The sequence below is a fragment of the Chiloscyllium plagiosum genome, chromosome 25 (genome assembly GCF_004010195.1).
Source record: "Chiloscyllium plagiosum isolate BGI_BamShark_2017 chromosome 25, ASM401019v2, whole genome shotgun sequence".
Classification (NCBI taxonomy): domain Eukaryota; kingdom Metazoa; phylum Chordata; class Chondrichthyes; order Orectolobiformes; family Hemiscylliidae; genus Chiloscyllium; species Chiloscyllium plagiosum.
The window spans coordinates 13,478,125-13,491,833 of NC_057734.1; the positions used below are offsets into that span (position 1 = coordinate 13,478,125).

The window sequence follows — 13,709 nt, forward strand, 5'->3', positions numbered from 1 at the left end:
TTTCAAGACATCCAGCACTTTCTCCTCTGTAATCTGGACATTTTGCAAGATGTCACCATCTATTTCCCTACAGTCTATATCTTCCATGTCCTTTTCCACAGTAAATACTGATGCAAAATATTCATTTAGTATCTCCCCCATTTTCTGTGGCTCCACACAAAGGCCACCTTGCTGATCTTTGAGGGGCCCTATTCTCTCCCAGTTACCCTTTTGTCCATAATATATTTGTAAAAACCCTTTGGATTCTCCTTAACTCTATTTGCCAACACTATCTCATGTCCCCATTTTGCCCTCCTGATTTCCCTCTTAAGTATATTCCTACTTTCTGTATACTCTTCTAAGGATTCACTCGATCTATCCTGTCTATACCTGACATATGCTTCCTTCTTTTTCTTAACCAAACCCTCAATTTCTTTAGTCATCCAGCATTCCCTATACCTAAAAGCCTTCCCTTTCACCCTGACAGGAATATACTTTCTCTGGATTCTTGTTATCTCATTTCTGAAGGCTTCCCATTTTCCAGCCGTCCCTTTACCTGCGAACATCTGCCTCCAATCAGCTTTCGAAAGTTTCGAAAGCCTCAGTGCAAGTCTCAGTCAAACATATAATAAGATTCAATCCATAGCTTTTTCTTTTTGTGTAATTAACTTACTTTTTTTAAAGGACATCAACAGCCTCTTGTTAATTAGTTCAGTGACTGACTCATGCTAATGAAATTGCAGTATTAAAATCTATGGGCTATCAAACCAGGCTTCACTCTAGGATCTGACTTATGTTACCATCAACTGGGATCATAACACAATCGATGCTTTACTTACCAGCAAGATGCACAATCAATGAACAAATTTAAGAAAAACAAAATGGGTGGTTGAGAGAGGTGGTTAGGATCCATTCAATGTGGTGATTCACAACAGTATATTAGTACGTTTAGAGAAGTGATAGAGTTTACACCTTACAACTATAGGCCTTGAAATTCAAACACACTATTGCATTGAGTAAAATTAGACTGAAATACATTCATGTCCGTGATTTCTCGTGCAATAAATTCCTGGTTCCCTATAAGCTGATTGTATTGAAAATGTAGGTGCAGTCTCCTTGAGACACTGCACCACTATGGAATGGCATTGCAAACGTTTGGCTGAGGATTGATGTGTTGATTTGATGTATTTGCTTTTGCGTATATTTTATTACAAAATACAGTGAAAAGTGTTATATCATCACCATTCTCCAGCGCCATCTTAAAAAGCAGAAAAATAAAGAATAGGAAGAAAGCTAGTTAGACATTTCTAATATCACATCCGTGATGATTGTATGTCACAGGCTTGTTATATTTGACATGAATAGAAGTAATTGACAGAAACTCTCCCCATCTAATTAAATTTTAGCTTTAATATACTTGGCATTAATTTAAAACCTCAGTGCTGGTTTCTTTTCATTTCTTTCAGCTGTCTCAAGCCTGACATGGGAAAAAAGGCCAAGCAAAAGACTCAGATCAAGAAGAAGACACTGAACCCTGAATTTAATGAGGTGAGGCTCAGTAATCTTATAGGTAAACATCCACAAATAGTTTGTAGTTATACATAAATGCTACTAATATGAAATGAATGTTAAATTATTTTTCTTACTCATTGAAAGGATGTAGACATTGCTAGCTCAGCCTAAATGCCCAAAGGACAGTTCGGAGTCAACCACATTGCTGTGGGTTTGGAGTCACATATAGGCCAGACCAGGCAAGGACAGCAGTTTCCTTCGCTAAAGGACATTAGTGAATCAGATATGTTTTTCTGACTATCAGTAACAGTTTCATGATCATCATTAGACTCTTAACTCCAGATTTTTAAATTGAATTCAAATTCATCTACCATGGTAGGATTTGAACCCAGATCCTCAGAGCATTACAAAAACAGACATTGCTGGAGAAGCTCAGCAGGTCTGGCAGCATCTGTGAAGATAAAGCAGTTAACATTTTGAGTGCAGTGACTCTTTGTCCTGCTTTCTCTCCACAGATGCTGTCAGATCTGCTAAGTGTCTCTAGCAATGTCTGTTTTTGTTTCAGATCTCCAGCATCCTCAGTTCTCAGCTTTGTCCCAGAACATTACCTCGGTCTGGGATTAATGGTCGAGCAATAATACCATTAGACCATTGCCTCCCCACGTGGATTTGAGCATCCCCCAAATAATTGGACAAATCAATTTCATAAAAGCATGATGTCTGCATCTCATAGAAGTCACTGCTATGATCTTAAGTTTGTATACTGTATTGTAGTCTGACAATAATATTGATCCCTATGACAAGCTTACAAACAAGAAGTAGTAAGTTGTTCTGCTCCACCATTTAACAACAACATGGCTGATTTGACTGATACCTCAAGTCCCCATTCCTGCCTACTCTTGATAAACATTTACCTTTTGCTTACCAAGAATCTGTCCATCTCTGCCTTAAAAGATACAGGAACTCTGTTTCAGCTGCTTTTCAGGAAGTAGGTTTCAATATTTGTAAGAAAAACTTCAGTTTCATCTGTTTAAAATGGGAAACCCTTTATTTTTAAACAGTGACCCTTTGTTCTAGTTTCTCCCATAAGAGAATACATCCTCTCCATATCTACTCTGTCAAAACCCCTTAGAATTGTATTTGTTTCAATCAAGCGGCCTTTTACATGTCAAAACTTAGATTCAGTCCTAAACCTTTCCTCATAGGAATACCTGCCCATCACTAATCTTGATATTAGTCTAGTAAACCTTCTCTGAGCTACTCTCAACACACATTTACATCCTTCCTGAAAAAAAATACTCACCAGTGTTCTGCAAAAGTGGAGCATAAACATCTTACTTTTGTATTCAATTCCCTTACAATAAATGATAACACTCTATTATCTTTCCTAATTACTTGCAGTACGTTGTATGATTCATGCATGAAGACATCTAGATATCTCTGTAACCTAGAACTCTGCATTCAAAAGTATTCCAATAGAATATTATTGGTTTATGAATTAGTTCTGTATGAGGTGCAATATGAATTCACATCTCACATTCTCAGCCAAGTAGCAATGGAGGATTACAGAGCGTCCATTCAGCACTTTGTCCAGATGGAACATAGATAATTTCAGAGACAGAGATTCCAACTTAACTTGGGGCAGGACAGTGTGAGTGGGGCGCACAAGATGGTACTAGCTTGAGGCCTGAACAATTTTAAATCTTGAATCTCATTACTTGTCACAATGCTTACTCCTGATTGAGGGGTATTATGTGGACACAGGCAGGCAAAAGTGAAAAACTGTGGGGTTTCAGACTGTACTAGCAGCACAGGGATATGATCTGCAGTAAAGACAGTGGGTGATGAATGAGATCATTTCCAATTTTAGCGAGGGAGGGAGGAAACTTGGGGTAGAGGAAAGTATAAGGATTCCTTGTGGGGCCAAAAGAAGCTGGATCACATTCTATAGGGAAATGTTGAATGAAATAACTCACCTTGGCTTCTCTTGGCCTTGTTTCTGCTGGCTGCAAAACTTTGCTGGTGACGTTGGAACTCTGCCAGATTTAAGCATTTTATTATTAAATGCATGATGAGCCTGAATTTTATCACTGAATATTGGAATTTAAAACTTTATTTGGTCTGTTGGTCTATGGCCAGCAGATGTTCACAAAAAGCAGCAGGGGCTGGATAAACAGTGTTTAGCACCAACTGCTACTTTGGATCCCTTAGCTTACACTCTTTATACAGGAGGTGTTACAACTGGTGTTAAACAGGCATGCTACTCAGGCATGCTCAGTGGCCTATATTAGATTAAAATCTGTTCATGTTATACATTATCCAAGTAACATATATCACTCTACCTTTGTTATCACTGGGTCAGTGTTCATGGACTGCCTTATAACTTATTATGGTGACACCATCAGAACTGAAACAGTGCAGGGAAAAAAGCTAGCCCTCACCTTCTTAATATACCCAAGAAATTGAAATAATTGTCCACATTTTGAGATTATATCTCTGCAAAAGATACAAATTTTGTCATCTGATTAGTCACACCTATCAACTCTTGCAAATGAATACCTGACTAAAACAGTCAAAGCAAGATGTGAATAGGAGTTAGTTGAAAGAAACGGGACATATCTTAACCTAATGAAATTGTATAGATGGGTGCGACTCCCACACCAGTTAAGGTTACCAAGAAGGACTCTCCCTCTCAAGCTGTCTCCTCACCTTAGGTGTAGAGACCCTCAGGTTAAACCACCACCATCTCTTGCTAATGAGAGAGTAATCCTCTAGTAGTACTATGGCAACTTTACATTTAAAAAATATATCCTTTACCTACCACGGAGGAATTAAAGCAGAGATAAAGTCAAGTAATTAACAGTAAGGTTGAGTGTCTTGGGCTACAAAAAGATGCAAACAGGATGGTCAAATGGGCAGATAAGTGGCAGATGGTATTTAACCCTGAAAAGTGCAAGGTGATACACTTTGGAAGGAGTAATTTGACAAGGAAGTATTCCATGAATGGCATGACACTAGGAAGTCCTGTGGAATAAAGGGACCTTGGAATGTTTGACCACAGATCTCTGAAAGCGGAAGGGCATGTTAGTATGGAGGTGAAAAAGGCATATGGGACACTCGCCTTTATCAATCAAGGCACAGATTATAAAAGGAGGGAAGTCATGTTGGAGTTGTATCGAACTTTGGTGAGACCACAGCTGGAGTACTGTATGCAGTTCTGGTCACCACATTACAGAAAGGATGTGATTGCACTGGAGGCGGTGCAGAGGACATTCATCCGGATGCTGCCTAGAATGGAAAATTTAAGTTATGAGGAAACGTTGGATAGGTTTGGGTTGTTTTTATTGGAAAAGAGAAGACTGAAGAGAGATCTGGTTGAGGTGGACAAGATTACGAGGAGCATGGACAGAGTGGGTAATTGAAGGATCAGTCATGAAGGGATACAGGTTCAAAGTGACAGGCAAGTGGTTAAGGGGGGAATATGAGAAGAATATTTTACCCAGAGGTGGTAACGGTCTGGAATGCGCTGTCTGGGAGGATGGTAGAGGTGAATTGTCTCACATCTTTAAAAAGTACTTGGATGAGCACTTGGTATCATCATTACACTCAAGGTATCGGCCAAGTGCTAGTGAATGGGATTAGTTTGAAGGTCAGGTGTTTCTCATGTGCCAGTGCAGGATCAATGGGTTGAATGGCCTCATCTGCACTGTATGATTCTATGATTTTAAGTCAGCTATCCCAAAGGATCCTATGTAAGACCCCATTCAATAGATTTTAAAATCCATTGATGCTCACATTCTCCTTTCCCTTCTATCTCCTGACTTCAATTCCATTCTAAATGTTCATAGAATTGACAGCAACTGTTTAGTTTCTTCTTATATAAGTCAGAAGCATGAAAGCATGTAGTTACCAATTCACTTCCTTTTTCTGCAGGAATTCTTCTATGATATTAAACATAATGACCTGGCGAAGAAAACTCTGGAACTTTCAGTGTGGGACTACGACATTGGCAAAGCCAATGATTATATTGGTGAGTTCTGAATTAGAAATGCTTTCAGTTAAAGGAACACGCCCTAGGGAACAGGAAACAACCATGACTATTTATTATAAATATTCCTTTGTTCTTCCTGATTTCCATTTAGGACCCGTTTTTCCCACATTAACATGTACACAATTTACTGGCAATACAATGAGTCACGTAGAAAGAAATTATTTTGTCACAACTACTTATGTGGCCCATTGCATTCTGGCAGCTATGCCAGCCATTTTTTTTTTGGTTGGTTAGGTATTTGGTACATTCAAAAAATACCATCACCATGTTAAGAATGTTCAAAGCAGGCTGCAGAAAAAAAACCTATGCACCAGAATGGTTGCTGTTTCTCGTTAATAGGCGTACACTTCCTCCTTTCAGGGAGATATTCCGATTTATTTATGTTCAAAGAGCTTAGGTGAAGACTGACGGGTTAAGATTTAAGAACACTAACTATTCAGACTGCAGCTGAAGTTCAGCTCATGAAAACAAGGTCTTGATTAGGCCATTGTTTCCGGTTCAGTTTGCAACCTAATCATTGCAGCTTCAATCCAACAATGATCGGAGGTTGAGTGGAAAGAATTATAATTTTCAGTGAGAGGTTCATTGCTTTAGGTCCATTTAACATCCAATCCCCATCCTCAACAGATAAGAGTGGTTTGTGCACACAGTTCGTGGTCATTAGAAGCAGAAACTTGTCATGAATACCACAATAAACAGCCCCACTCAATAGAAAATGGTGTGTGACCATACTGTGACAGGACGATAGTAGAGACGACTCTCTTGTCTTACTAATCGTAAGACAAGAGAGTCGTTTCTACTATCCTCCTGTCACAGTATGGTCACACACCATTTTCTATTGAGTGGTGATGCCACCAGTTAGAGAAGCAGAGCTTCAAGGATAGCTACTTACCTATGGTGATAGACAAAGACTCTAAATATGAATGTATTATAATAGCAACATGCAAAATGCTGCTTCCATTAAATCCCCACCCCAAGACATAAATAATTCCATATGCATTTTCTTCAAGTAGGGCAAGAGGCTATATTGTATAATCCTTTTATTGCATCAGTAGTGGTCAAATAAATAAATGCAATTAATTTTTCCTCCAATTTATTGAACCCACTAGAGTGGGCAAGATGATTGGTGGTCCAGGAGAATTAGGGATGTGTCCGATGTGGGAATCCCACTGTCTGCTAGTGGATTGCCAGTTGGGCTTATTAATGAGTCACTTGATGTAAACTTATATTGAGTCCATCAGAGTTCAGTAGTGGCTCAAGATTTAAACAAAATTCTCCTGAGGGTCACCCAGCATACTCCATTGGGTTTGTCTACAATCTGTGGTAATGAGAGGATCCTTGCTATCAGGTCCTCAGTGGCCAATCAAAGTACGCAACATCAGGGAGAGGTGCTGGTGGAAAGCAAATAGTTGATGTTGGCATATTTGCTCAACCCTACAAATCCTATCCCACTCTACTCAGGTTGGCACAGCAGCAAGGTGGTAGCACCACTGCCTCACAACACCAAGGATTCAGGTTCGATTCCAGCCTCGAGTGACTGTCTTTGTGGAGCTTGCACATTCTCCCCATGTCTGTATGGGTTTCCTCCCATGGTTCAAAGATGTACAGGTTTGGTGGATTGGCCATTTGAAATTGCTCCTTTGTCTTCAGAGATGTGCAGGCTAGGTGGATTAGCCATGGTTAATAGGGTGGGAGAGTGGGTTTGGGTCGGGTGCTATTTGGAAGGTCAATGCAGACTCAATGGGCCAAATACCATTATCTGCATTGCATGGATTCTATGATTCACTCACCTATGTCTGGTCATCTCCTTGGTCAGCTATTCTTGGGGCTGAATTTCTGTCCAACTGGGACTTGACCTTGTGGGCGGCCCAGCACCTCCCATAAAATGTCCTAATAGGCTTAAATTGCATTGGGTCTTTCCATAGACTGAATGTGGGGCTCCGTTTGATTTTCAAATTGATGGCTGTATTTAATCCCGTGGGTGGCCAAGCACTGACCAGACAATTATCCAGGTCGAATCTGGGTCCTTGGTGCTGTGAGGCAGTGGTGCTACCACCTTGCTGTTTGGAGTTATTTATGTCTTGGGGTGAGGATTTTATGGAAGCAGCATTTTGCATGTTGCTATAATATTACACGGGAGTCCGATCAATTCTCAAACTGATGGCTAGAGGGGAGGAGATGTATTAAGGACTAAATCCTGGCCATAGTCTTAATTTGATCCTTTATTTTCTAACAGTCTATAGATTGTTCAATAGAGGCCAAAACACTTACAGGCCTCTAGGCAGACAGACACACTATGCGAGATGATTCATTATGACATCCCAAGTGTTAATGTGAATGTGAACCCAAGAAATAAGGCGAGTCCAATAAACTTCCAGATGGCTAATCTGTTTACCATCTAGCATGCAATTAACTATCCTGAACTCATTGTCAATTCTACACAGCCCAGTCTAACATGCAAACCAACCTTCCTTACACTGAACTAGTCTGTATTTCCTGCTGCCTTGGGAAAGCAACCAATGTAATCAAAGACCTCTCCCATCCCAGTTATACTGTCTTCCACCCTCTTATATTGAGTAAAAAATACAAAGGTTTGAAAACATGCACCAATAGATTCAAGAACAGCTTCTTCCCCACTGTTAGCAGAATTTTGAACGGACTTCTCAAGTATTAAAGTTGAACTCTCTCTGCGCTTTCTCTGTAGCTGTAACACTATATTCTGCATCCTGTTCTAGTACCCTGATGTACTTATGAATGGTATGATCTGCCTGAATAGCATGCAAAACAATACTTTTCACTGTATCTCGGTACATGGGACAGTAATGAATCAAGTCAAATAGTGATCTATTTTGTATCCATTCATTGTCTATACTGTATTTGAAGCATCTTGGAATTAATAATTTTAATCACTTCATTATTTCTATGTTAGAAAATAACAACAAGGAGCAGAATGGCCATTCAGTTTCTCAATTCTGCCTCACCATTCAGTTAGAACATGACTGATCTGACCCTGGCCTCAACTCCTCCTTCATGCCAGCTTTTCATTGCTCTCAACTTCCTGATACTTCAAATATGTATCCATCTCCTTTGTAAATGCTTTGTGATCTAGCCTCCACAATTCTCTGGATATAGAATTCCAAACATTCATTACCCTCTGGGAGAAGCTATCCCTTTGCATCTCAGTTTCAAATGGGGAGTCCCCTTATTCTGTTATATGATTTACCAGGACACTGGTCCCAGTATGGTTCAAATGAAGCCTGTCCCAACACAACTGCTGTCTCTTTCCCCAGTACCCCATGAATCAGAACGCATTTCTCCCACAGCAATGTCGGGGCCATGCATTTCTGTCTCTAATCTCATTTACCCGATGCCAATTTGCACATGGTTCAGTTACTAATTCAGAGATGATTACTTTAGTGGTTTTGCTTTCTAATTTAGCTGAGTTGCTTCTCATCCCTTGGTAGAATCTCTTTTAGTGATTTACTTACATCATTGGTACCTATGTGGGCAAACGACAACTGTATCTTTACCCTCTGACTCCAAGTTCCTCTCTGGCACAGAAAAGATGTCCTTAACCTTGGCATGAGGCAGACAATAGGATTCAGGATTCTATCTTTGCTGCAGAGAACCTACCATACATAGCCACAACACATCAGTAAAATGAAAGCTAAAATGTTAACCATCTGGGAATATACCAAATCCTAACCAAAGTACATATGTAAATACAAATCAGGTCTTTTATGACAGGACAGCTCAAGTCACATATGCTTCACTTAGGTTCTTAGGCCAAGAAATTTAACTGAGATGCACAGACAGCTGTGAAATTGACAGTGACAGTGGCCCAGTGGGTTAGCACTACTGCCTCACAGTAGCAGGGTCCCAGGTTCAACTCCAGCCTCGGGCAACTGTGTGTGTGTGGAGTTTGCACATTCTCCCCGTGTCTGCGTGGGTTTCCTCCGGGTGCTCTGGTTTCCTCCCACATCCCAAAGATGTGCAGGTTAGGTGAATTGGCCATGCTAAATTGCCCACAGTGCTAGGTGCATTAGTCAGAGGGAAATGGGTCTGGGTGGGTTACTCTTCAGAGGGTCAGTGTGGACTTGTTGAGCTGAAGGACCTGTTTCCACACTGTAGAGAATCTAATCTAATCATCCCGAGATAGGATGCTGTCAGCTTGACTCTCTAACCTTGCAATTACTTCCCACTTTTGTCTGCTATTCCTCAGATAAGTGAGCCAGAACCCCATTTTTGAAGAACTTGCATCTAACACTGGTAAATCTAAGAATCCTATCTGGGTGAAGTTGATCTCTGGTCACTCCTCATAGGGAAATTCATGTTTTTATATCTTTAGAGAAAAGCAAACAAATAGTTGAATTGAACAAATAGTTTTCCACTGTATAAATCTGCAGAGCTGTATAGGTGAGGGTGAATGGAGACCATGGCAAAAGAATGATTGAGTGGTGATATATATGAAACTTAATTTCCATTTACCTTTATCTTGTCAGTACTGGCACCCAATAAAAAGAAAAAGTAATAAAATCACATCGTGGATTGGTAGAACTGCCAGGCTTGGAGATATTAAGATATCTCGATTTAGATGAATCTCAGGTATATTCTGCATGTCATTTGATAGTTCCTCCTCTTTATGCCACATATTTATAACTCATCCATTATCTGCACTTTATGCCTTCATCACTGAGCTGACTGGTATATGGAATATAAATGGAACGCAAAACTAAAGGGTGAAAACCACAGAATAAAATATCAAAAGGTAGAAGTAAAAACCACGAAAGATGGAAAGTCAAAATGGATAGCAAGTTTTACTATCAGAAAGTGTGGAACTTAATCAGATGTAGTGTGGTTAGGCTGGAGTAGAGAATTGTAGAGAATTGCCAAATTCAACATAAGGAGCCATCCAAGGAAACAAAAAATAGAAAAAAAAGTGTTGAAAGTTCAGATTTACTCACTATTCTCATTGTCAGGTAGCACAGAGTCATAGAGATGTACAGCTCAGAAACAGACCCTTTGGTCCAACCCATCCATGCCAACCAGATACCCCAACCTAATCTAGTCCCATTTGCCAGCACTTGGCCCATATCTCTCTAAACTCTTCCTATTAATATACCCATCCAGATGCTTTTTAAATGCTATAATTGTACAAGCTTCCACCACTTCCTCTGGCAGCTCATTCCATACACGTACCACCCTCTGTGTGAAAACGTTGCCCCTGAGGTCCCTTTTATATCTTTCCCCACTCACCCTAAACCCATGCCCTCTAGTTCTGAACTCTCCCACCCCAGCAAAAAGACCTTGTCTATTTATCCCATCCACGCCCCCCCATGATTTTATAAACCTCGATAAGGTCACCCCTCAGCCTCCGACGCTCCAGGGAAAACAGTCCCAGCCTACTCAGTCTCTCCCTATAGTTCAAATCCTCCAACCCTGACAATATCGTTGTAAATTTTTTCTGAATCCTTTCAAGTTTCACAACATCTTTCTGATAGGAAGGAGACCAGAATTCCACACAATATTCCAAAAGTGGCCTAACCAATGTCCTGTACAGCCACAACATGACCTCCCAACTCCTATACTCAATGCTCTGACCAATCAAGGAAAGCATACTAAATGCCTTCTTCACTATCCTATCTACCTGCGACTTACTTTCAAAGAACTATGAACCTGTACTCCAAGGTCTCTTTGTTCAGCAACACTACCATTAAGTGTATAAGTCCTGCTCTGATTTGCTTTTCCAAAATGCAGCACCTTGCATTTATCTAAATTAAACTCTATCTGCTACTCCTCAGCCCATTGGCCCATCTGAGCAAGATCCGTTATACTTCGCTGGCGACTACACCTCTAATTTTGGTGTCATCTGCAAACTTACTAACTATACCTCCGATGTTCACACCCAAATCATTTATATAAATGACAAAAAGCAGTGTACCTAGCATTGATCCTTGCGACACACCACTGGTCGCAGGCCTCCAGTCTGAAAAGCAACCCTCCACCATCATCCTCTGTCTTCTACCTTCGAGCCAGTTCTGTATCCAAATTTATGTTATTATATTTACACAGATATATAAAAAGAAGACATTTGTTTGTACATTAGGCCATGTTCTTTGTCGGCTAAAATATTATGTCCACACACTGAACAGTTTTCCCTAAGGAAAGGGATATGCTTTCGAGGGTGGTTTTCTTGCATTTCAGTCCTGATGAGTGTAAGATGAAAAGCTTTCACTACAAGTCTCATTTTATTAATGTTTATGTTCTGCAATACCTAGCAATTATTAGATTTTTAAATTCTGGAATAAAATGTAAAGTTCATGCACTACATAAAAGTTTATATCAAATGAAAGAGGACGTGAGAGGAAATATTTAAAAGACAAAGACAAGAAGAGGATAAATATCTAATATTTTGCCGTAATTGATGAGGAGTGAACAAAATAGGAATGTTACATTTTGGGAAAAATCACCAAGAAGTGTGGAGAAAAATTAATAACTAGTCCTGGCCCCATCTCCCTTAGTAATAGTTTTCTACCTCTGGTATTGAGACAGATGGAAGATCAGCAATTTATATCCACAGAATCTGTACCCATGAAAAAAAATGACATCAACACCAATGTTTCCAACAAAGTCATTCATTCAGATTGTTAAAGTCAAGCTAATTATTTATCTTATCAGGCACTATTATTCAGCCTTTAAAATTCTGACAAGCAATTCAAGACACGTAAGATTCAACAGTACATCCATTTCCGTTTTCATGTAATGTAGTGAGGTTTAAATTGAACAAGGTAAAAACTATGACTGCAGATGCTGGAAACCAGATTCTGGATTAGAGTGGTGCTGGAAAAGCACAGTAGTTCAGGCAGCATCCGAGGAGCGGGAAAATCGACATTTCGGGCAAAAGCCCTTCATCAGGAATACAGGCAGGGTGCCTGAAGGGTGGAGAGATAAAAGAGAGGAGGGTAGGGGTGGGGAGAAAGTAGCATAGAGTACAATGTACTCTTTGCTACCTTCCCCCACCCTCCTCCCTGACCTATCACCTTCATCCTCTCCCCCACTCACCTATTGTACTCTATGCTACTTTCTCCCCACCCCCACCCTCCTCTCATTTATCACTCCACCCTTCAGGCACTCTGCCTATATTCCTGATGAAGGGCTTTTGCCCGAAACATCGATTTTCCTGCTCCTCGGATGCTGCCTGAACTGCTGTGCTTTTCCAGCACCACTCTAATCCAGAATCCCTTAAATTGAACAAGTAGCATTGTTTAAATCATGGAAACTGATCAAGTGGATTAGTCTCAGCTTTTCATAATGTTAATCCTATTATAGCTACTAAAGGTCTGTTTTAATTACAAGAATCAAATACTTCACTAAAAAGAATTATCGTTCCTTCTAATAACTTCTTCAAGTGCATACTCATTAATTGAACAAGGAAGACAGCTTGGGTGATTGTACTCCAAATATGCTTATTTCCAGTGTGGAAACTCAGATGAAAAGGGAATGGAACCCCATGATGCTGGGTCACCAATCTCTGCTTCATGCACCCTTTCTGAGAGTTTCTCTGGCGAGTTTTTGCCTGGAGAAACATGAAAATCAGGTGTACTGAGTGATATCATCAGCATCTTATGGATCACTACCTGGAGTAATAGCATGAGAACTGTATTGTTTAACCCCTTTAGATTGAAGAATCTGAGAAGTTGGCAGGCTGAAAATTTCAGAGGATTCAAGTAGATCACATGTCAAAGCTGGAGCCTGTCTGTGGATGTTGCTTTTGTACAGTGGCAGAAAGCTTTGGAGCTGGCAGCATTTACACGTAGACAATACCTGTTTATTTCCCCTTTCTTTGGAAGCATTTCCAAAGGATATTGCTCTCCTGGGAGACTGAACTCAAGCTAAATTGATTATTAATCTGCTACACATTTTGAGTATTTTCTAATTATTTTTATTCCCTGTTAAGCTAATTGTCTGTTATTATTTTAAATCCTAACTTAAGAAAACCAATTTAATAGTCCAAACATCAACCTGGATGAGATGAAAAGTGTGGTGCTGGAAAAGCGCAGCAGGCCAGGCAGCATCCGAGGAGCAGGAGAATCGACGTTTCGGGCATCAGCCCTTCTTCAGGAATGAGGCTGGTGAGCCAAGTGGGCTGAGATAAAAGGTGGGGGTC

General features: G+C 40.2%; 1 protein-coding gene across 5 annotated transcripts in view; it reads left to right on the forward strand.

Annotated features, from left to right (window-relative positions):
* LOC122562579 (rabphilin-3A-like) overlaps nucleotides 1-13,709 on the forward strand; it is a 239,783-nt gene that overhangs the window by 223,960 nt on the left and 2,114 nt on the right. For all 5 annotated transcript variants that reach the window (XM_043715534.1, XM_043715537.1, XM_043715533.1 and 2 more), the window contains 2 exons: nucleotides 1,446-1,527; nucleotides 5,425-5,521. In XM_043715534.1, coding sequence (XP_043571469.1) covers nucleotides 1,446-1,527; nucleotides 5,425-5,521 — 179 coding nt within the window. The remainder of the gene's footprint in view (nucleotides 1-1,445; nucleotides 1,528-5,424; nucleotides 5,522-13,709) is intronic.